This window comes from Trichosurus vulpecula, chromosome 1 (genome assembly GCF_011100635.1).
Source record: "Trichosurus vulpecula isolate mTriVul1 chromosome 1, mTriVul1.pri, whole genome shotgun sequence".
NCBI classification, from domain to species: Eukaryota; Metazoa; Chordata; class Mammalia; order Diprotodontia; family Phalangeridae; genus Trichosurus; species Trichosurus vulpecula.
The window spans coordinates 196,963,001-196,985,615 of NC_050573.1; the positions used below are offsets into that span (position 1 = coordinate 196,963,001).

The 22,615-nt window shown below is 38.3% G+C and overlaps 1 protein-coding gene across 1 annotated transcript in view; it reads right to left on the bottom strand.

The window, feature by feature from the left end:
- The window catches only part of CTDP1 (CTD phosphatase subunit 1), a 189,418-nt gene that overhangs the window by 124,767 nt on the left and 42,036 nt on the right, over nt 1-22,615 (bottom strand). Inside the window, exons 7-10 of the mRNA XM_036734913.1 lie at nt 22,139-22,305; nt 20,015-21,091; nt 5,517-5,658; nt 3,346-3,576 (exon numbers count right to left, since the gene is read on the bottom strand). Of these exons, the coding sequence (XP_036590808.1) occupies nt 3,346-3,576; nt 5,517-5,658; nt 20,015-21,091; nt 22,139-22,305 (1,617 nt within the window). The remainder of the gene's footprint in view (nt 1-3,345; nt 3,577-5,516; nt 5,659-20,014; nt 21,092-22,138; nt 22,306-22,615) is intronic.

Consider the following 22,615-nt stretch of genomic DNA (forward strand, 5'->3'; position numbering starts at 1 on the left):
AAGCCACAGGCATTAAGATTTCAAAGGTAAACAATAGGACAAGATAAAATCAAATTGCTTAATAATGAAATTCTTAAATGTTCAAAATAGAAAATTTGAACAAGATCTCAATATCTACTATCAATATTCAGGTTTTCTTTTAAATCACTGAATTTCTAGAAATCCTGAAACAGAGCAAAAAATATTTTTATAATATATGAAATCTCTCCCATACACTGAACTTTTAATTAATCGGTTAAATTAGTCTTTTTTATTACTCACGTGGCAAGTAGAATAACATATCCCCTCACCCCCTGCCAAATATCTAAATATATAGTTTTATTTCTACCATCATACAAAATACTTCACCTAACACAGTGTGAGAAAATGGGGGGAAAAGACCACACCAGATCAGTCAGTACTGTTAAGAGTACACATGAAAAAAACATGTGGGATAAAAAAAAAGAAATTCCTTCAGTGTATGTATTGATATTTCTTGTGAGGTTTTTGCACCTATTGCCAATATTAAAGCAACTTTATTTCCTAAAGAATACTTTTGTTAAGTAAATGCATACCATATAATTAGCATATTTCTCAAGAAGGATAGAATGGGAAAATAAAAGGATTACAGACAGGAAATAACCTGATTAAAAATAATTACAATATTTTAATGTTAATTGGTTTGTACAATAAAAGAACAAGTGAGATAAAAGGTGGTATCCAACTATAATGACTTTAGCAAAATTCAGCAATGCATTAATCCTATTCAAATGATAGTTATATTTTAAAATGAACAACCATTCAATTATCTCTGGATTCAGTTCAGTTTATAAGAATTCATGAAATTCTTAAGTTAAAAAAAAAACTGGCACAATATACTCAGGCAAATGTAGCCCACCTCCACCACAAGAAAATCTATTAATACAATTTCTATCCTTCAAAAATCTGAAGAGTGCCTAAAATAATCTTTTCTTTTCTGCTGTTCTTGATGAATAGCTGCTATGTTGACTATTTCAAAATTCCTTATAACCGTATCATTTACATAGAATAGCAGGCATCAGTCTCATTCTATTACAGCAGTGATTCAGAAAAGAGACTAGAAAGATAAAAAGAGAACTACACAAAATCACTTGGACTCAGAGGGTGCTATTTCCACAACTTATAAAGAAATGGGGACAGGGAAGAAGAAAGAGACAAAATAATAAATGTATTTTTAAAATGAAGGCAAGAAGAGGGGAGGTAGAAAGAAAGACAGTCCTGTAACACAGAGGAAGAGGTAATAACTAGCTAGAGTTTGAAGAGAATGTTTAAAGGGAGGTTGGGGTGGGGAAGAAAAGATAAGGAAAAAGGGGGAAAAAAAACAACACAACACCACTTAAAGTCAAAGAAATAACAGGGAGTAAAATCTAATTATGTAAAAGGTCAGTAAATATTAAATTACTGCTGAGAAAGAAAAGTCAAATCTAAATCAACTTTAATAAAGCAAAAAACTTCCAATGAAATCTCACTAAAGTGAAAAGAATACGACCATCTCAGATGTTTAAAGCAGGGCTCTACACTGACTGTCCTGTAAGTTCTATTTGGACACTGGCCTGGTTTGGAAGTAACACAGGTGATTAGGTTCATAATCATATAATTTCTGCTCAGCAGTGCTATAAGGTCACGCCTTTAGGGAAAGGTCTGACTAGCTTAGTAAGCATTTCCTTTCAGCAGTTATGGCCTTCTCCATTTGGTGATCAGTGCTTTCTCCTGATCCAATTGATGTCTGTCTCCAGAAAGCTCCACTGATGGCATCACTATCGCTCCCTGTTAGAACATTTGGAAATATGGCTTCCCTGATAGAATTAGAGCTCGTTAATACAACAAAGTAATCAAGCACTTGGCAGGGAAAGAATCCACAATTTTTGGTGCTTGGTGTCATCTTCATAGAAATGGCAGTGGTTAGGGCTATGAGCCTTTCATGGGGATGGCAACAAAGTGTTCATATGTGAAGGGTATTATGTTTTCTTTCTATTTATGGGGACTCACACTTAAAGGGAAGAAGATGCTTTGAGCAGGGGAAACCAGTAATGTTAATAACTTCCTTCCAGCTCGCATCATGCAAGCCCCTCTGTCTGTAATTTGACTGAAGCAAGTAGGACAAGGAAGGGGAGAAAGGAGAAGGCTGTGTACATACATTCATAATTCAGGGAGCACAATTAATTAAAGCTACCCCAAGAAGCAGCACATTGCCTCAATGTCCCACCTCAAATACTGATCAAACCATCTTTCCTGATACTAAGAAGTTAGTGCAGAATCACAGACTCCTTGAGTTGGAAGGTACATTTGATCTTATCCAGTCCAACTGTACCTGGAAAAGAATTCCATCTACTACATCCTCCATGTCATTACCCAGCTGACTCCTGAAGATCTCTAGAGAAGACAACTCAGTAATTCTTAAAGCAGCCAATTCAATTTTTTGCAAAGTTCTCAATTGCCAGGTAGTTTTCACCATATCAAGTCCAAATCTCTTTCTCTGCAACTTCTACCCACTGCTCTCCATTGGCTTCTGGACCAGTGGTAATGAGTGTAATCCCTCCTCTGTATGACAGCAGTTTAGAGAGAATGTTTCACTTGGATTTCCCTAAGTCTTCACAAGCATACATTAACATTCTGTTACACCTTGCTAGAAACAATGAGATCACTTTGTAAGTGTCTGGTTTTCATCTAAGCTACCCAATGTCTAACTCATCTTTGATTTACTTAGGGAAAGTAAAGGTTATTTGGGGAAATGTTACTTTGGATAAGCTCTATGACCATGTGTTGGGGGGTGGGTTACTATCCTGCCTTGACACTCTCCATGCAAAGATCAAAAGAAGGATTTTTTTTTTTTAGTGTCAAGAAGATACCAGGTATGACATAACCATTCAGCTTTACTGTTCTTAATTTTATGGTTTAAACTGTGTAGAACTGCTATGTTATGAGTATGCTCTGTGACTATATACACACAAATGTTGTTTGAATCATGTTTCAAAAGGGATTTCTGAGTCTGAACTAGAGTTTTTCACTGTTATAATTCTGTGATCATGAGGTAGTGGTTGTTCAGTGTTTGAATACTAATGGAAAATAAAATGGTATGATTTATTAATGATTAGTGGATTATGGTTCAGCCTTCAATTATTTAAGTTAGAAGTCAGACAGTCCAATCCAAATTCTCTGGCCAGCAAAGGAAAAGTATCAAATTCCTTAACTTCATATGCAAATATACTTTAGAATTCTTTAAATACAATCATTTTGACAACAGACTGAATTAACCTTAGGAAAATCTTTGATTTTCAAAAATTATTTTTGACAGCCTGATATGTCCAGAACTATTAACAAACGTACCTGAAAGAAGAATGTTCCCCGTGGACTGGTAATGTGACAGGAGAAGCTGGTGACTGGATATATAGAGACTGTCCAGAATTCTGAGTCCCTTTTCTGATTAGCTTCCCAGTGTTAGAATCATAAATTCGAACTTCTGGACCAGGCTGACACTTTGGATGGATAGGTGTTGGATGGAACAAGGCTGTTGGAAAAGCACTCTGTATATCAGGAAATGTTGCTGGACTATTTTCCCTGTTGGATAAAAATTGAACAGTTTTAAATTAAAAAAATATTTTTAATATTAGTATTAAATGGAAAACAAGAATCATGATTTTTTACTAAGAACAAAACAGGCTCCTCACGTTGTAGGCACCAATAGTTAATTGATTAATTATTAGCAAATTGTCCAGGTTAGGCACATTCAACTATGTTCTGAGGATAGTATAAAGTTGTACAATGACTTGGGGTTCATGAAATCTTCAAAGATGTAAGTAAATAATCAATTGCCATGGTATGAAAAACAGTTATACACCAGTGACCATTATTACTAGGAACAGATGTGTTATACTGCCCCCATTAGGAATCTGGATTCCAGAAAGTATTGGGAACCATTATAGGGTACATATCTGACAGATTTCCTGTAATAAATTTCTTGTTTATCTAGCAATGACATTCAGCCTTCTGGTTAGAAAATTTTTCAACACTCTTCCAAGACGAGCAGGGCTAAACAAAACATGGTGCTTTTGATTTCTCTACAATATAGTGAAGACGGACTCTTGATAAAAAAAAAATTAATTTTTTTGTTTTGACAGACACCTTTTAACCTATAATAGATGCTCCCAACTCCACTTTCAAAAGAATTTATAATATTCTTATGAAGAACCGCTAAAGATATATAAGGTAGAAAATACTTCATTCACAAATAAAAAACTATGCTGTAATTTTTACATTAGAGTATCAATATGATTCTATTCTAAATAAGATGCTATGTTCCAGTTTCTATGCTGAAAGAGGGAGATTATCAAGATTCTGGAAGCCTCAACTCCTATTATTTTTATACCAGGTAATATATAAATAAAAATTCATCTTTTAGCTCAGACATAAGAGATATTAATACAGGTAAATAGATTTGGGGTGGTGTGGGGTGGTACAAACCTGTGGTTTCATTATTAAAAGGAAATCCCCTCTGCCAATGAAGATCAGCTGCTATGCAATTTAGTTGGGTCTTTTTTATATTCATTTTAAAATTTTCTGTTCTAAGTTCTCTCCCTCCCTCCAGCTCCTCCCCAACCCATTGAGAAGACAAGCAATAAGATACCCATCATACATGTGAAATCATGCAAACCTATTTTCATATTAGCCATGTGCAATTTAGTTTAAACAGCTATCTGGGACATTGAAAGGTCAAGTGATTTGAACAGAATACATACCCAGTGTACATCAGAGCTAAAACTTGAACCAGGTCTCCTTACCTCAGAGATTGGCTCTCCGTTTACTACGTGATGCTGCTGTCTCTGATTAACTAATACTGATTTAACCACTTTAATAGAAAAGAGCAACGATGGGCATAATGCAAGATGTCAGGTTAAACAAATATATTTGGCTTTGACCAAATAAAATCAGAATGCTGAAGTTATGAAAAAAATCAAGGTACATCTGAAAACAGGAATAGAATTGCAAAAATGAAATTACCTCTAGATTGATTAGTTATATTAAGAGGAAACAAAGCTCCGACTGGAATAGGGTGACAATGAAGGAACAAAGGATTTAAAATGAGAAAAGGGGGTTAGGTGATGGCAAATTACTAAATGTTAAGATGTAAAACCCACTAATTAATGGGTTAGTCCTACCACCACCTCTGAAGCTTTCAAACTTTGTTCATTCAAAGGAAAGAACCTGAAGTTTTGTTCTGAATTTGAAAAACTAATGTGTCCCTAGGCTTATTCTTCTGGCAATCAAGTAATAATAAATCAGTTACGGAAGCAGGAGGAGGAGTAAGGCACTGTCCTGAGCTTCTTTTAACATACCACCTGCCTTTCAAGAACAATGAACTAAGTGAAGCAAACTAGGAAGCCATAGGATTTCAGAGATGGAAGAAACTAAATCACCTAAGTCTAAACTTCTTGTTTTTTTTTTTTTAACTACATATGAACTGATTCAAGAGGAAAACTGGAAAAGTTAGGCATTTTTACCTTTGTGTTTTGATGTAATCCTCTTTTAGAGGGAAGAGTTGTTCCTCTACTTTGTCCCACCTTTCCAAGCAGCTCCACAACCAATCAGGGTTGACGACATGGAGATGTTTACACTCTTGAGCTCGTCTTACTTTCTCTGTGCCTAGTGTTAAAATAATCACTCTAAAAATTAATGTTTAAGCAGCGATCTATTTAAAAGAACCTCATGACTGCCCCCACAAAAACAATAAATAAACATTTAAAAAAGGTCCACCAAATTGTTTTTTGGCACAATTCTGTTTTTTGTCTGTTATTTACATCATCCTAGCCATCTTCTTGCTATCTTCCTTACTACTACTGCACCCTCCAGAGACCACACCATAGAGGCAGAACTAAAACATTCATCTTTGGAATTCACACACTGGGTCCCTGGTGTCAAGACTAGTGAGAGCCAGACCTGAACATGCTTCACCATCTTCTTTGCAACTACCCATCCCAAGTCCCCAAATCTTGTATAAGGATGTAAAAGTCATGCTGTTCTTATCCAAGAAGAAATAGGGAGTCATTCAAGGTTTCTGAGCAGGAGGGGCATAATCAGTTATATATTTAAGAGGAAGATTATTTCAGCAGCTGTGAGAGGATCTATTAGAAAAAAAGAGAATAGAATGTGGGAGAATAATCAGGAAATTATAATAATCTAGTGAAGCAAGTGATGAAGCTCTATATTGGATTGATGGGCTTATAGGTGGAAATATGGGATGGAAGAGAGATACTGTAGAGGAAGAATCAACAGAACTAGAGAAACTACTTAGATGTGGGTGTAGAGAATCAAAATATAACTCTGAAGTCACAAATCTGATGGGCAGCTAGATGGCGTAATGGACTTGAAGTCAGGAAGACCCGAGTTCAAATTTGACCTCAGGCACTTATTATCTGTCTGACCCCCGACAAGTCACTTAAAGATACTCTAGTATCTTTGCCAAGAAAACCCCAAATTGGGTCACAAAGAGTTGGACAAGACTGAAACAACTGAACAACAACACAAACCTGAGTGGCCAGAAGGATAGGCAGCTAGGTGGTGTAGTGGATACAGCTCTGGACCTGGAGCTAGGAAGAACCAAATTCAAATCCTGCCTCTGACATAACTAGCTATGTGACCCTCAGCAAATCACCTAACCTTTGCTCGTTTCAGTTTCCTATCTGTAAAATAAGTATAATAATAGAACCTACCTCCCAGGGCTGTAGTGAGGATCAAATGAGATAACATTTGTAGAGTGCTTCACAAACCCTAAAGTGCTACATAAATGCTAGATGATATCATCATCATCATCATCATCATCACCTTCAACAGAAATAGGAACGTTTGGAAGAGAGGTAGATTTAGGAGGACAAATAATTAAAGTTCTGCTTTAGACATGTTAGATTTCAGGTGAAGATGGCCTACAAGCAACTGACAAGGCAAGAATGGAATTCAGAAAGAGATTAGGACTAAACATAGAGATCTGGAAGTCACTGGAGTACAGAAGAGAATTTAACCCATGGGAGCAGATGACATCACCAAAAGAGACCAAGGAGTAGTCAGACAGATAGGTGAATACCACAGAAGCCAAAGGAAAAGAGTATCTAAGAAGAGAGGATGAACATCAGTTTCAAAAGCTGCAGAGAAATCAAGGATAAGGACTGAGAGAAGGTCCTCACATTCCATAGTTACGAAATGACTGATAATCTTGGGGGATAGTTGCACAGGTAGGGTCAGAAAGCAGACTACAAGAGGTTGAGACATGAGTGGGAGGCTTTGACACGAGTGGGAGATTGAGATATAAATGGGAGACATGAGTATAAATAGCGTTGTAGGAGTTTTATAAAATAGAGAAAATATGCAAGATGCTAGCTAGAGGGCACAACAAAGTAAAGGAAATGCAGGGAGAGAAGATGCTCCATTGTAGGCAGCAGGAAAGGAGGCAACAGATAAGAAACAAATGAGGATGGGGGGAGGGAGGCAGCTGACTGAAGCAGCAAGTTCTTGGAAGAAGCAGGAAGGGATGGGATCAGGGTACAAGGAGACAGGTTAGACTTGGCTAGGAGGGCTTCCTCTTCTTCCTCAGAAACTGTAAGACAAAATGAGAGGATAAAGGACAACATAGAGGAGTTTTGGAGAAATGAAAAAGAGGAGGAGTTCATTACGCATGATCTCAATTTTCTTAGTCAAATAGGAAAAATCTTCTGCCAAGAGGAAGGGGATATTAAAAAAGGCTGGAAGAGAATAGAAAAGAGTTGGAATAGCCACTGCCAGAAAAAAAAAAGGGGGAAAGTCTATCTGGCAAACAAAGAAGTATGCCACTGCAAAGGTCCAGTTCAGGATTTTAGAGTAAGAAGGTGCAGCTGAAAGGCCATTCCTCAGAGCCTTCCTCTCTTTTCGGTCAAATCTCTCAGTCAACAAGAATGAAAGACTTCTTCCAGCAGTATTCAAAAGCATGGGAAAAGGGGTAGAGTAGGAAGATGGAGTGAGTTATCTAGTAAACTATGAATAGTGACCAGATAAGGGGGTAAAGATTCAAAAGAAAGAGGACAGTATATAGTTAAAAGGCTTAAACCTTTAACCTGAGGGGAAGAAAATGAAGCAAAGGCAAGGGTACTGATGGGGCAAAAAAGAAAGACAGATGTGCTAGAGGTCACAGTGAGAACAAAGAATAGGTTTAAGAGGCGAGCAAGTGATGGAGGCATGAAAAGATAAGAGGAATTTCAGAATTCAGAGTCATTAATGTAGTAGTTATGGGTAATGGTAAAATCTAAACAATGACCATCCCTGTGGACAGCTGAGAAGGAACAAAGACATCAGCACAATATATGATACTGACATAGCACATTAAGGTTTGCAAAGTGTTATCCCATTTTAATTTAATAACCTTGTGAGATAGGCACAAGTATTACAGTCTCCATAGATAAACAAACAGAAGCTAGGAGAGGTTAATTAGCTTAGCCATGGTTATACAGCTACTAAATGTTAAGAGTCAGGATTTGAATCTGACTCCAGACCTAGGACTTTCTCTTATACCATGCTGCTTGTCACATGTAGGTCAAGGAAACTGAGGACACTAATGCTTAAAGAGACCAGAGGGTTTGAAGCAATTCATGGACTAATTATCCCACATCACTGTGCACTCTGATCACATTCCCTCACAAATCTGCAGCACCAATAATCATACTGAGAAAGTTCTTAGGGGATTTAAAAAGAGGCTTGGAGGGGGAGCTGTTTAATGGATTATTCCATTGGCAGTCAAGGGACCTTATCTTCCTTGTGGAGGCTCAAAGGATATTAATGAAGTTTTTCCAAATTTCCAAATTACTGACAAGGGAAACACCAACCTTCCCGTCATCCAGGCTGGCAACCTAGGGATTCCTCTCCTGCCCTCACTCTACCTATTCAAAGTGTTGTTAAGTCTTGCCACTTCTACCTTCACAACATTTCTCATATTTGTCCCCTTCCCTCCACTCACTTGGACATACACCCTGGTGCAGACTTCTAATTACCTTATGCCTAGCCCTAGACCAGGGGTGGGGAACCTGCAGCCACATGCGGCCTTCTAGGGCCTTAAGTGTTGCCCTTTGACTGAATCCAAATGAATCCTTTTATTGTTCTGTGAAGTTTGGATTCAGTCAAAAGGCCTCACTTGGAAGACCTAAAAGGCCACAAGTGGCTTCAAGGCTGCAGGTTCCTCACCCCTGGCCTGGACTATTACAATAGACTTCTGCATCAAGTCTCTCACCATTCTAGTCTATACCTAAAGCACAGATCCAACCATATCACATTCTATTCAAACTCCAGGGGCTCCCTATTATTTTCTCCAGGATCAAATATAAATTCCTTGTTTGGCTTTTAAATATCTTTATAACCCAGACTCTTTCTGTCTTTCCAGTGTTCGTATACTTTATTCCCCTCTTTCTACTCTATAATCTAGCAACACTGGTATCTGGCTGTTCTTTCAAAATGACATTCTGCCTCCCAACTATATATATATATATGTATGTATGTATGTATGTGCTTTTTCAATGGCTGTCCCCGAAAACTGAAATGCTCTTCTGCTTCACCTCTGCCTCCAGGTTCCTTCAAGAATTCCTTCCTTTAAGATTGCTAATGCCTTGTCTCTTTGATTTACTTCCATTTGCACTGTATAAATCTTGTTGGTATACAGTTGTTTGTATATCATTTCCCCTTAAGAACGTGAGCTCCTTGAGGGCAGGGAGCACATTTTTGCTTTTCTTTGTATCCCCAGCATTTGGGACAGTCAGTGCCTGGCACATAGTAAGCGCTTTGTGATCAATTGATTATGTCCCACCAGCCTAGTAGCAGAGAACATGTAGAGCTGTTCAAAAACTTCCACACATAAGAAGTTTGGTGGCCCTTATTTTCAGTCATGATGTCAGGAAGCAAGCTCAATTCTGTGGACTAGATGACCAGGTGTCATCATCATCATCATCACTATCATTAGCTAGCACTGGTAACAACAGCTAGCATTTATATTGTACTTTAAGGTCTGCAAAACACTCTACAAATATTATTTCATTTGACCCTCGCCACAACCCTAGGAGGTAAGTGCTATTACCATCCCCATTTTATAGATGAAGGAAAGTGAAGCAGACAGCGGTTAAGTGAATTTATTCACATAGCTAATAAGTGTCCCAGACTAGATCTGATCTCAGGTCTTCCTGATGCTAGGTCCAGCATTCAATCTACTTCACCACCCAACTGCCTTCTTCCCATCCTTCGATGACAACTGGCAACAATAGTGGATTTAGTATTCTAATTGATGGTGGAAGAGGCTCTCAGGAAAATGGCTCTGCTATAATAACTGCTCCATAATTAGCTCCTCACTACGTTTAAAGAATGATTTTAAATCTAGGTTCTTTTCAAAATTTAACCCTACACTGGGATGCCACCAAGCCACCCCCATCAATCCCAAGGTGCAGGGCCCCAGAAAATTCCTGGGAGAAGAATAATGTCTTCCCCTTTACAAATAGGGAGGAGATCAGTAAAGCTTTTGGCAGGAGCAGGTGCTTTTCCAACAGATTTAGAGCAGGGACCTCCTATGACAATCTGGTAAAGTCTACGGACCCTTCGGAATAACGTTTTTAAATGCATAAAATACAAGATTATAAAGAAGACCGATTATATGGAAACAAAGTTGTAATTTTTCACCCATGAAAGTTCACAGGTTTCCCTGAAATCTATTCAAACTCACAACAATAAGGGTTAAGAGTCAGAAAATACAGAGATCCTGAGGGAGATAAGTTGAACAAGTTTTCTCTACCTACATCAACTCCCAATACCTAGTACTAAACCCTTGAAGCCTCAAACACTGACCATTCCCCTGGCCAAGCCTCCTCTCAAGATGCTGTTCATTGTCCATTTCAGGTTTTGAGACTATATCTTCTTTTAAACACTGCCCTGTACCTCTGGCTCCTTTCTAGCTCACTCATCGGTTCTCCTGATTTTTGATATTGGCTTGTCATACCCAATTGCCACCTGTGCTGGGACTCCTGCCACTCTACTCCCTTGTCCCCAAGCAAGAGAAAGTTTAATCAGTACTGTATGCCATGCCCAATGACAGTCCTTGACAGAAAATCAGACTGGGCTTCAGCAAAGGGCAATGCTGAATAGACTAGCACAAACAGGATTTTAATACAGAAGTATATAAGAATATATAAGGAGGAAAATTAAAGATTAGGCACAGTACTGCCTCAAAATAGTGAGAAACAATTAAAGGGAAAATGAACTTGCAGAAAATTTTGTGACTCCAAGCCATATTATTTTAAGACTATTTGTAAATAAAACCATAACAAAGACAAATGGAACAGGTATGGAAGCATTTTTATTTTCAGTCATTGGCCTTAAAAGCAGAATGACCACTTTTGGGCTCTTCCATTGCTATGCCATATGTACTATACTCAAGATGTAGCAGAAAAGAATGTCTGGCTGTAAGTACAAACAGAAGAAATCTTTATTTGGATCGGATACATCTTAAAGCTACTAAGTCTCAATTTCTAAAAAGAAGAATCCAAATGAATGGAAAAAAATATCACAAAGCAATCCTTAAAAAAAAAAAAGTAATGAAGACTATGATGGCATTTTTCCCCCTAGACTCACCAAAAGATTTCAAAGGAGATGGCTCTAAGCCAGATACTTAAGCAACTGAACACTGGGAAGAGTATCCTAGGAGTTGATTAGATAAGCAGCCAACAAGCACTTGAACTGGGTGATATAACCAAATGGCAGGAACTTCAAAGAAAAAGAGTCTATTGAGTGATGGTGGGAAGGAAAGGGTTTGGAATTAGAGAAAAAGGAGCATATTTATTCCTTGAGAGATAGAAGCAAAGATGTTATATCTTCAAGGGGAAAATGGGAATTATAATAGGGCAAAAAGATTTTTGCCTAAACAAGAAATAGTCAAGAATGACAGGAATTAATATGAGGAAGCTGGGTAGAGGTGCAACCAAGGAACCAGAAGCTTGTAGTATAAATCAGCCCCAAGGTTCTAAATAAAAGTGGTGTTAATTGGGCTTTCACAGATCTCATTTTCATAGTGAATTCTACTAGCTTGATTTAAACAGTGAAGGTCTGCAGATTATGGAGATCCAGAGGCTTGGGGGTTAGGAGAGGAGAGGAGTACCTTAAAATAGATAAAAGAAACAAGTAGTGATCAGGAAAAAAAATAAAATAAAATACATTCTCACAGAATGCTCAATTGCAAGAGTATCTAACTGCACTAATTTTAACTTTTGATTAACCCAGTATGTTCAGTACATGAAAATACATATTGCACACTTTTCTCTAGTCTTATTAGAAGAGTGGTTTTTCCTTTTCTCTAAAGCTAACCCTTCTTAGCTGTGCCTTTTATCTTTTTCCAATCACTAAGGGACCTAGATTCTAACACTTTTCCCTCCCTTTATTGAGAATCTTCATTCCCAGGGCATCTAGGTAATGCAGTGAGTAGAGCACTGGCCCTGGAGTCAGGAGGATGAGTTCAAATCTGGCTACTTGACACACTTCCTATCTATGTGACCTTGGGCAAGTCACTTAACCCCAATTGCCCTGCCTTCCCCCCTGCAAAAAAAAAAAAAAATTAAAAAAAAAAAAAGAACTGAGTGCAGAATCTTCATTTCCTACCTCTTCCACTATGTTCTTTGCTTCTTATACAGGTCTCTCCATCCTGGGTTGACCCTGCTACTAGCTCCAATTACCATCCTATCTCTCTCTTGCTAGCATTCTGACAGCAATAGTGTTAAAAGTTACTAGCAACTTTAGTGTCACAATGGCTTTTTTTTTTTTTACTCATTCAAGTTTTGCATTTGTTCTTCTGCCTGATTTCAACTCTACAGAATAAGATGCCTCTCTCAGGATAAGTTCATCATTTTTAAACAAACCACCCTGTAGCTAACTCAAGCTTTGACCGATACCTCCTGCCTCAGCTTCCTTTCCCCTCTGAAGAGCTGGAGGACAGAGTACCAAACTCCTCCCAAGTCCAGAAATTGGAATCTCAGTTTACTCTACGCTGCTCTGTCTGGTTTCGGTTCCATGGAACAAGACGCCCTAGGGCCAGTTACCCTATGGTATTTCCCTCCCCCCCCCCACTTTTCTGTCTCCTTTTGTGTAGTTGTCCTCTCCCTAGACTGTAAATTCCTTGACGGCAGTGACTGTCTTTTCTTTTTATTAATTGTATCATGAGTGCTTAGTACATTTCTTCCTTTTTTGGAGGGGGGGAAAGCAGTGCACTTAAGTGACTTGCCCAAGGTCACATAGCTAGTAAGTGTATCAAGTGTCTGAGGCCACATTTGAACTCAGGTCCTCCTGACTCCAGAGCCAGTGCTCTACTCATTTCAAAGGAAGAATCCCAAGGATTTTGTGACTGACTAGATTAAAGATGGAAAAATTGGGGGGGCGGAGCCAAGATGGCAGCTGGTAAGCAGGGACTAGAGTGAGCTCCGTTACCGAGTCCCTCCAAAAACCTATAAGAAATGGCTCTGAACCAATTCTAGAACGGCAGAACCCACAGAACAGCAGAGCAAAGCAGGGCTCCAGCCCAGGACAGCCTGAATAGTCTCTGGGTGAGGTCTATTCCACACGGAGCTGGGAACGGAGTGGAGCGGAGCCCAGCCTGAGCAGCGTGGACCATCCAGACCAGAAGCCGGGCGGAGGGGGCCCTAGCACCCTGAATATGTGAGCTGCGGCAGTTACCAGACCCCTCGACCCACAAACACCAAAGACTGCGGAGAAGGTTAGTGGGAAAAGCTGCGGGAGTGGAAGGAGTTCACGGTCCAGCCCCGGGGGCAGCGGAGGTGGGGCAGCTACAGCTGTTGTTACTTCCGGCTCCAGGCCCACCTGGTGGGAGAAATTAAGTGGCGGATCAGAGCAGGAGTGCACAGCCTGCTGAAGATCTAAGCCCAGTTCGGGTTGGGAGTTCTTGGGGAAGGAGCAGTGCGGGTCTGACAGAGCTGGCACCTCCCCCCCAAACGTGGAACATAGAACTCGTTAGTCTACAAGCAGCCATACCCCACCGAAAAACTCAAGGGTCAAGTTAGTTGGTTGGGAATATGGTCAGGCAGCGAAAACGCGCCCAGATTCAGTCTCAGACTTTGGATTCTTTCTTTGGTGACAAAGAAGACCAAAACATACAGCCTAAAGAAGACAACAAAGTCATAGAGCCTACAACAAAAGCCTCCAAGAAAAACATGAACTGGCCCCAGGCCATAGAAGAACTCAAAAAGGATTTGGAAAAGCAAGTTAGAGAAGTAGAGGAAAAATTGGGAAGAGAAATGAGAAGGATGCGAGAAAACCATGAAAAACAAGTCAATGACTTGCTAAAGGAGACCCCAAAAAATACTGAAAAATATGCTGAAGAAAACAACACATTAAAAAACAGACTAACTCAAATGGCAAAAGAGCTCCAAAAAGCCAATGAGGAGAAGAATGCCTTGAAAGGCAGAATTAGCCAAATGGAAAAGGAGGTCCAAAAGACCACTGAAGAAAATACTTCTTTAAAAATTAGATTGGAGCAAGTGGAAGCTAGTGACTTTATGAGAAATCAGGATATTATAAAACAGAACCAAAGGAATGAAAAAATGGAAGACAATGTGAAATATCTCCTTGGAAAAACCACTGACCTGGAAAATAGATCCAGGAGAGATAATTTAAAAATTATTGGACTACCTGAAAGCCATGATCAAAAAAAGAGCTTAGATATCATATTTCAAGAAATTATCAAGGAGAATTGCCCTGATATTCTAGAGCCACAGGACAAAATAGAAATTGAAAGAATCCATCGATCGCCTCCTCAAATAGATCCCAAAAAGAAATCTCCTAGGAATATTGTTGCCAAATTCCAGAGCTCCCAGATCAAGGAGAAAATACTGCAAGCAGCCAGAAAGAAACAATTTGAGTATTGTGGAAACCCAATCAGAATAATCCAAGATCTGGCAGCTTCTACATTAAGAGATCGAAGGGCTTGGAATGCGATATTCCGAAGGTCAATGGAGCTAGGATTAAAACCTAGAATCACCCACCCAGCAAAACTGAGTATCATGTTCCAAGGCAAAATATGAATTTTCAATAAAATAGAGGACTTTCAAGCTTTCTCAGTGAAAAGACCAGAACTGAATAGAAAATTTGACTTTCAAACACAAGAATCAAGAGAAGCATGAAAAGGTAATCAAGAAACGGAAATTGCAAGGGACTTACTAAAGTTGAACTGTTTTGTTTACATTCCTACATGGAAAGATGATGTGTATGATTCATGAGACCTCAGTATTAGGGTAGTTGAAGGGAATATGCATATATATATGTATATGTTTATGTATATATATAAGTGAATGTGTATGTATGTATATATCTATGTGTGTATGTATGTGTATGTATGTGTATATATATATGTGTGTGTGTGTTTATACATGTGTGTGTGTATATATATATATATGTAAAAGAGAGAGAGCAGACACAGGGTGAGTTGAAGATGAAGGGAAGATATCTAAAAGAAATAAAATCAAATTAAGGGATGAGAGAGCAACATAGTGAGAGAAGGAGATAGAGAGAGATAGAATGGGGTGGATTATCTCGCATAAAGGTGGCAAGAGGAAGCAGTTCTGTGGGAGGAGGGGAGAGGGCAGGTGAGGGGGGAATGAGTGAACCTTGCTCTCATCAGAATTGGCCTGAGAGGGAATACCATACATACTCAGTTGGGTATCTTACCCCACAGGAAAGAAGAGGAAGATTAAAAAAAAATAAAAGGGGGGGAGGATGATGGAGAGGAGGGCAGATGGGGGTGGAGGTAATCAAAACAAACACTTTGGAAAGGGGACAGGGTCAAGGGAGAAAATTCAATAAAGCGGGATGGGTTGAAAAAGAGCAAAATGTAGTTAGTCTTTCACAACATGAGTATTGTGGAAGGGTTATACATAATGATACATGTGTGGCCTAGGTTGAATTGCTCGACTTCTTAGGGAGGGTGGGTGGGAAGGGAAGAGGGGAGAGAATTTGGAACTCAAAGTTTTAAAATCAGATGTTCAAAAAAAAAGTTATTGCATACAACTAAAAAATAAGATATACAGGCAATGGGGCGTAGAAATTTACCTTGCCCTACAAGAAAGGAAGGGAAAAGGGGATGAGAGGGGAGGGGGGTGATAGAGGGGAGGGCTGACTGGGGAACAGGGCAACCAGAATATAAGCCATCTTGGAGTGGGGGGGAAGGTAGAAATGGGGAGAAAATTTGTAATTCAAACTGTTGTGAAAATCAATGCTGAAAACCAAATATGTTAAATAAATAAATTTAAATTTAAAAAAAAGATGGAAAAATTCTGACTCTGAGGATTTGTGATTTGGAAGATGGTTTTGACAGCTAACTGGCATAGTGACCAGAGTTGGGAGGGGAAGAATAAATCTGGTAATGCACATATTGAGGGTTATCACACATCATCCAAGTAGAATTATTAAGTAGGCACTTAATAAAAGCTCATGGATAGGATTTTTGGTCCTATTTTTCCTTGATTTCTTTGCTGCACTGGATATCTTAAAATTCTTCCCTTGATTTTTCTGCTATTACAACTCACAAATTTCCTACTTCTAAAACAAAAGTTCTTATCCTTTTTTGTGCCATGGAACACCTATAGGCCTCTTCATAGGATGATATTTTAAATGCATAAAATAGAATTATAAAAGAAGCCAATTATATTGAAATAGTTATCAAAATATAAAGGAAGGGAAGGAGAGACGGAGGGGGAGAAGGAGGAAGGTAGGGAGGAAAGAAGGACTGAACTTCCTAATGCTAACTTCAATTCCGTTTCTGTCACACATGGATTATTGCAAAAACTCAATTCTCAGCTCTCCTGCATCCAACCCATTCTAGGTATTACTCTTAGATTAATCTTTTTGTAAAATAATTTTTTCCACACCACTAATGTGCTCAAAAGCCCTCAATGGTACCCTATTTTTCTGACTGCCACTCCCTCAATCTTGTTCCACCTAAACTTCTTATTTACCACACGTATGCTCTAGTTCTAGTCAGGCCACCTTCCTCACCGTACAATAAACCCAATGGTCAGAATATAGAATAAAAGCAGGAAAGGGTAAAGGATAGAAAAAGATGACCCAGGACCTGAGGAACTAAGACAAGGTTGACCATCCAAAAAGAAAGATACAGAAACAGGTGAGGTCTGGAGACAAAGGACACTGATTGACAAAGCAGAAATAATGGTGACTAAAATAAGATTACAAATTCAGTGTCAGTGTTAAAACTTAGGATCAACCAGGATTAAAGCCATAGAAAAATGCAAAGCTTGATAGGTTAGTATGATATCAGAGATCACAGCAGGCATTAAGTACAGAATTCCGGGAGAGAGCTTAGGCAACTGTGAGTCAGAAAACTGAGGCAGAAGACATTCATTCAGGAACCTAGGAAAGGAGTCAAGCTTGTACACCAGCAGGATAATGCTGATGCTAATTATCTATCATTTGCCAAACCTTTTCTCAATCAACTCCTTCTGGACCATGTTTCAGTCTGACAATGTCAATTGCCTTTTTACCTGGATGAACTCTCTTCTCTTCTCTCTAGGTTTCCAAGTCACTACTCTTCTCCTGACTCTTTTCCTACCTGTGTAACTCCAGCCTCCCTTGTTGGTTCACATTCAAGTCATGCCTATTGACTATGGGTTATCCCCAAAGGTTCTGTCCTCATACCTCTTCTTTTTTCCTTCACCATCTGCATTATCTAGCTTGGTGATCTCATTAGCTGTCATGGGTTTTATCATCGTCTCTATGCACAAGACTGCCAGATCTATGTAGTCTGCCCTAACCTCTCTGTTGCCTTCCAAGTCTGACATTACTGTCTTCTGGAAATCCCAAATTTAATATACCAAACCAGAATTCAATGTCTTTCCCCTCAGGTCCTTCACTCTCCCTAACTTTCCTATTTGAGGGTACCACTGTCCTTTCTTAGTCAACCAGGCTCATAAGTCTTGGTGTCATCCTTGACTCTTCATTTGCACTCACTACACATATCTAATCTGCTGTCATCTTTTTTGTTTCAAGCTTCACAACATCTCTTATTATCTGTCCCCTTCTCCCCATTTACATAGCTGCCACCACAATGCAGGCCCTCATCACTTCAAAATTATTCTAATAGTATTCCGGTTAGTCTCCCAGCCTCAAGTAAGCAAGGTATAGTAGCTGTTCTCCATGCCTAGAATGCTCTCCCCTCCTCATTTCAGCCTTCTGGCTTCCTTGATTTCCTGCAAAACGTCCACCTTCTGAGATATGCCATTCTCAGTTCCTCCTATTTACTAATACATTTCTTCAGAAGTGCCTTCTATTTAAACTATATATATAAAATACTGGACACACACAATTATTTGCACATTGTCTCCCCCATTAGGACACAAGCCCTTTAGGTATGATGTTTTGACTTTGTATACCCTGTACTTAGCATAGTGCCTAGCACATAGCAAGCACTTAATAAATGCTTTCTGAGTGACCAATACTGAGGCCTCCAGTGTGCCTTAGGCCCTTAAGTTTTATTGAAGCAAAAAAAAAAAAATCATCATAATTAGTCTAGTCCCTTCAAGACAGCAGTTGGCCAACTCAGAGTATGATGAAAGAAAAACAATTTATGGCATACAGATTTTGAAACAAACTTCTTTTTGTCCCCATATTTTCATCATCTGGAAATCTATACCTTCTTTATTCCACTTATACTAATCTTAACTATGGATCCTTCAAAAGGCCCTGCTCACATTCCAACTCTTCCATGAAAGCCTAATCTAACCTAACTGCTTTGTTAATTCTACTATCCCCATGAAATCCACATTTAGCACTTAGTTATATATAATTCTGTATTGGTTTCTGTGTCTCGTATATTAGTAGTCTCCTCTCTCCAATTGGAATGTAAGCATCTTGAGGTAAAAACAAAATAAAAACAAAAACCAACTCACACATACACAAAATCAAAACCAAAGCTTAAATGTTCAACAAGTTAGTATTTGGTAAATATTTAATAAGTATTTGATGTTCCTTCATCACATAGGTTCCTTTTAAAGCATGCTGAGTATTCCAAGAAAACAACAATAAAGAATCCTTTCCTCTCTTTTTGACCAAGTAAAAAGATTTCAAGTTTCTCTCTGGTATTTAAAAATATGCTACACCTAAAGTCAAGATTTTAAACAATGTAATGAGTGGTGGATGGCAGGAATAGGATTGAAATAATCCATGTAAATGCATTTGACATGTTGTTAATCCGTTCCTGCTTCTACATACACCCCAAACATTAAAGAAAAACAAGCTATAAACAAACCAAAAAGAGCATACATACTAATTAAACTCCTCAATTTATTCTTACAGTAGTTGGGGTGGGGAGGGAAAAGAAGAAAAACATCAGTCTTCCCCATCAATACTATCAGGACATTATATATGGGTTCAGTCTTGTCAAAATTTTTGCATATGTCTTTCAGAATTCACAAAGTTTTGGAAGCATTTTAATCAATGGCCCTGACTACCATTGTTACATGCTCGAGGTGCTCAAAGTTTACGTCCTGCGAACTATTCATTTTCTTTTGTTGACATCCATATGAAGGAGAATAAGTTTATCTTATGTCAAAATGCATGCTCTTTGAGGGCACAGAAGGTCATTTTAATTATTGTATTCCCTAGGGCCTGACACATCGTAACTGTTTAATAAATACTTATTGTAGTGTGGAATGTGCAAAGGATTTTTTTTAAGTAAACAGGTTTGAATTTATTTATAAATCACCAATTTACTCTCTCCTGAAACGCAATGACCTGGAAAATTCATTTGGTATTTCAATGTTGAAGAAATACCCACTAACCTTACAATGCATACTGTCAACATGATAATTAAGGAGAGAAGCCAATATAAATATTTACCACCTTAAGTGTTCTGAAAAACCTAGATCCAAAAGAAAATATGGCTGCAAAGTCCAGAAAAAACCTGATATTATCAGTTCAATAAATTTCTACTTACCAGCCCTTGCTGCAATAAGGTGAGTTGCTTTGTTGGGATCATCTGCACTCAATATCAAATTCTTATTGACCTTAGCTCCAAGTGCTGTTGCATGATAATGTTCTCGTGTCCTTTCTATTGGATAATTTGTTGGACATACCCCACTAAATATTATGGTAACATCTGCCAACACCTTACTTTTCAGTTCTGGTACTATTTTCCGTATATCAGGTGCTTCTTGGATCTCCTTATTCAGGTATTTATCATACTTTGTGTAATAATCATTATGTACTCGAACAAGGATCTCTTCAAGGTATATGAGATGATCATCTTCATCATTATCTTCTTCCTCTTCTTCCTCTTCTTCCATGCTCTGATCTAAAGATTCACCCACTGTAATCCCAGATTGTTCACTATTCTGGGACTCTGTCTCTGCTTCTTTCTTGTCTGCACAGCCATTTCCCAGATCACAAAGGCCGTCTTGTTCACTTTCTTCTGGTACTTCAAGGTCATTGACTTTGCCATGAAGATGTACGCTAGGTCCAGACTGCGTGGAATGATTGACTCCAACAGTTTTCTCCCCACTTGTTTCTGTGCTGTCCTGTTGTTGAGAAGTCTCTTCTTCTGTGGCTTTTGACTTCTTCCAGTTTCTCTTCTCCTCATTTTCACTATCAGATGCAGAAGAGGAAGCAGATTTTCGACCATCTAATTCACTGTTACTTTCACTGTCACTAGAGAGTTCAAAGTCCAAATCATTACCTGCATTGCTCTGGCCAGGATGTTTTTCTGATAATGTTCTATCATCCCGTTCTGAAGAAATCTGAGATTCCTTGGCAGTTATCAAATCATTAGTACTAGTAGCATCTGTTATGTGATCAGTAGAACCATGGAAGGAATGTCTCTCATTTACTTTATCACTAGAACTTAAACACCACTTGGAAGATTCACTGTGTCCAACCTTACTACCATTCAATTCCTTTGTGGACTTCCCAAGGCCATTGCTCTGTTCTTCTACACAAGAAACATTCTTTCCATCTTCAGCATCTTTCAGGGATGTAGTTTGTTCCGAGATTTCAGCTGTTTTAGAAGAATGATTTACTGTATATGCATATAAAAGGGAAAAAGTTCCCATATTAAAAAAGGCCATAACAAATTACTTTACTTAAAGCAACTTCCCTTTCCATCCCAATTCGCTCACTCACACACTATATATTTAACAAAAGAGCTGGGCAATGATCTCTTATTATTCAAGTTGTTACAGGCACCCAACTTGTCCCAGAACTTCGATTAGCTACTTTGAAAATTGTATTAACTTTAAAGAATAATACTAAGGTATAATATAACATAAGTTACCATTTCAGTATACTAAATGTTATGTGAACAGGGTAAAAGCAAAAGATTTAAGCACTCAAAAATTCTTAACTTGTCTTACGGTAAGGAATGTACTGATCATATTTTCAATGATGAATTTTTTTCAAAGAAAGTTTGACTCGCAGTCCAGACATTCTTTCAATTCTTACTAAAGGTTAGGGATTCTGACTACTCAAATTTCTTAGAAAAGAATCCCAAGATGCACCTCCTTTGTCCCAAACTTAATTCTATAGCCAACAGAGACAGTTAATTTTCAGGAATATGACTACTTTGAATATGAAGATATAGATATAGTTCCTTTTAAGGAGTAGCAATACATCAACAAATCAAGGATCTGGTGTGCACTGACTGATGTTCAACACAATCCATCTATAACTTAATAGATAAAGGCTTAAAAAGGTCTGAAACTCAGTGCAGTTAAGTGACTTCTTCATGGTCAAAATGCAAGTGAGTGTTAGAGCAGAGATGGAACTCAGCACCCTCCTCACTCTGCCATACTGTTTCTCTCCTTAAGAAACACTGGGTACAAATCTCCCTACCAGAGAAAAAAGACAGTACTCTTTTTCTTTTCAAATGTGAACTACTAGTAGAAAACTAAGACTAGAATTAAACGACACCAATTTAACTACAAAACCTTCCTCTAATACCATAAAAAAGCAGTCTAGAATTTTCTATCACCTAAAACAGATATATAGCCCATAATATAAGTATGCAGAATTATAAAGCAAAATGTTAACTTGCCAATTTTTTTGTGAAGCGTTACTTGTTACCCACCTTTCTTTTTCATTTGAGCTTCCCTGGATCCAGGGGGTGCATTAATATCTCCTATGCCCTGAAAGTATACATATTTCTTTACAGTTATCAAATTGGGCGCAAACTTCCAGACATCTTCTCGGTCATCAATAATGCAAACCATTGAATCTCCACACGGGAAAAGATTTCTAAAAGGAAAAATGTATCTGAGTACTATTAGCACAATTTTTTAAAAAATCTATTGGGTTGATATTTGGATTAATCTTTTATTTTTGGTCAACAGGGAGGTTTCTCTTTCTCCGTTTCTCTCCACATATATACATATAGACGTATATATACTATTGAGATGGCTGAGAAGCAATACTACCAATAAACAGTCGCTTTCTGAATAATTTGCCAATCTCTCACCAAAGAGCCTTCTTTTCAGTTCTTTACAAAAGAGCCAATGCAAATTTTTCCAACCTCCAAAAATTTTTTTGAAAATATGGAAATTACACT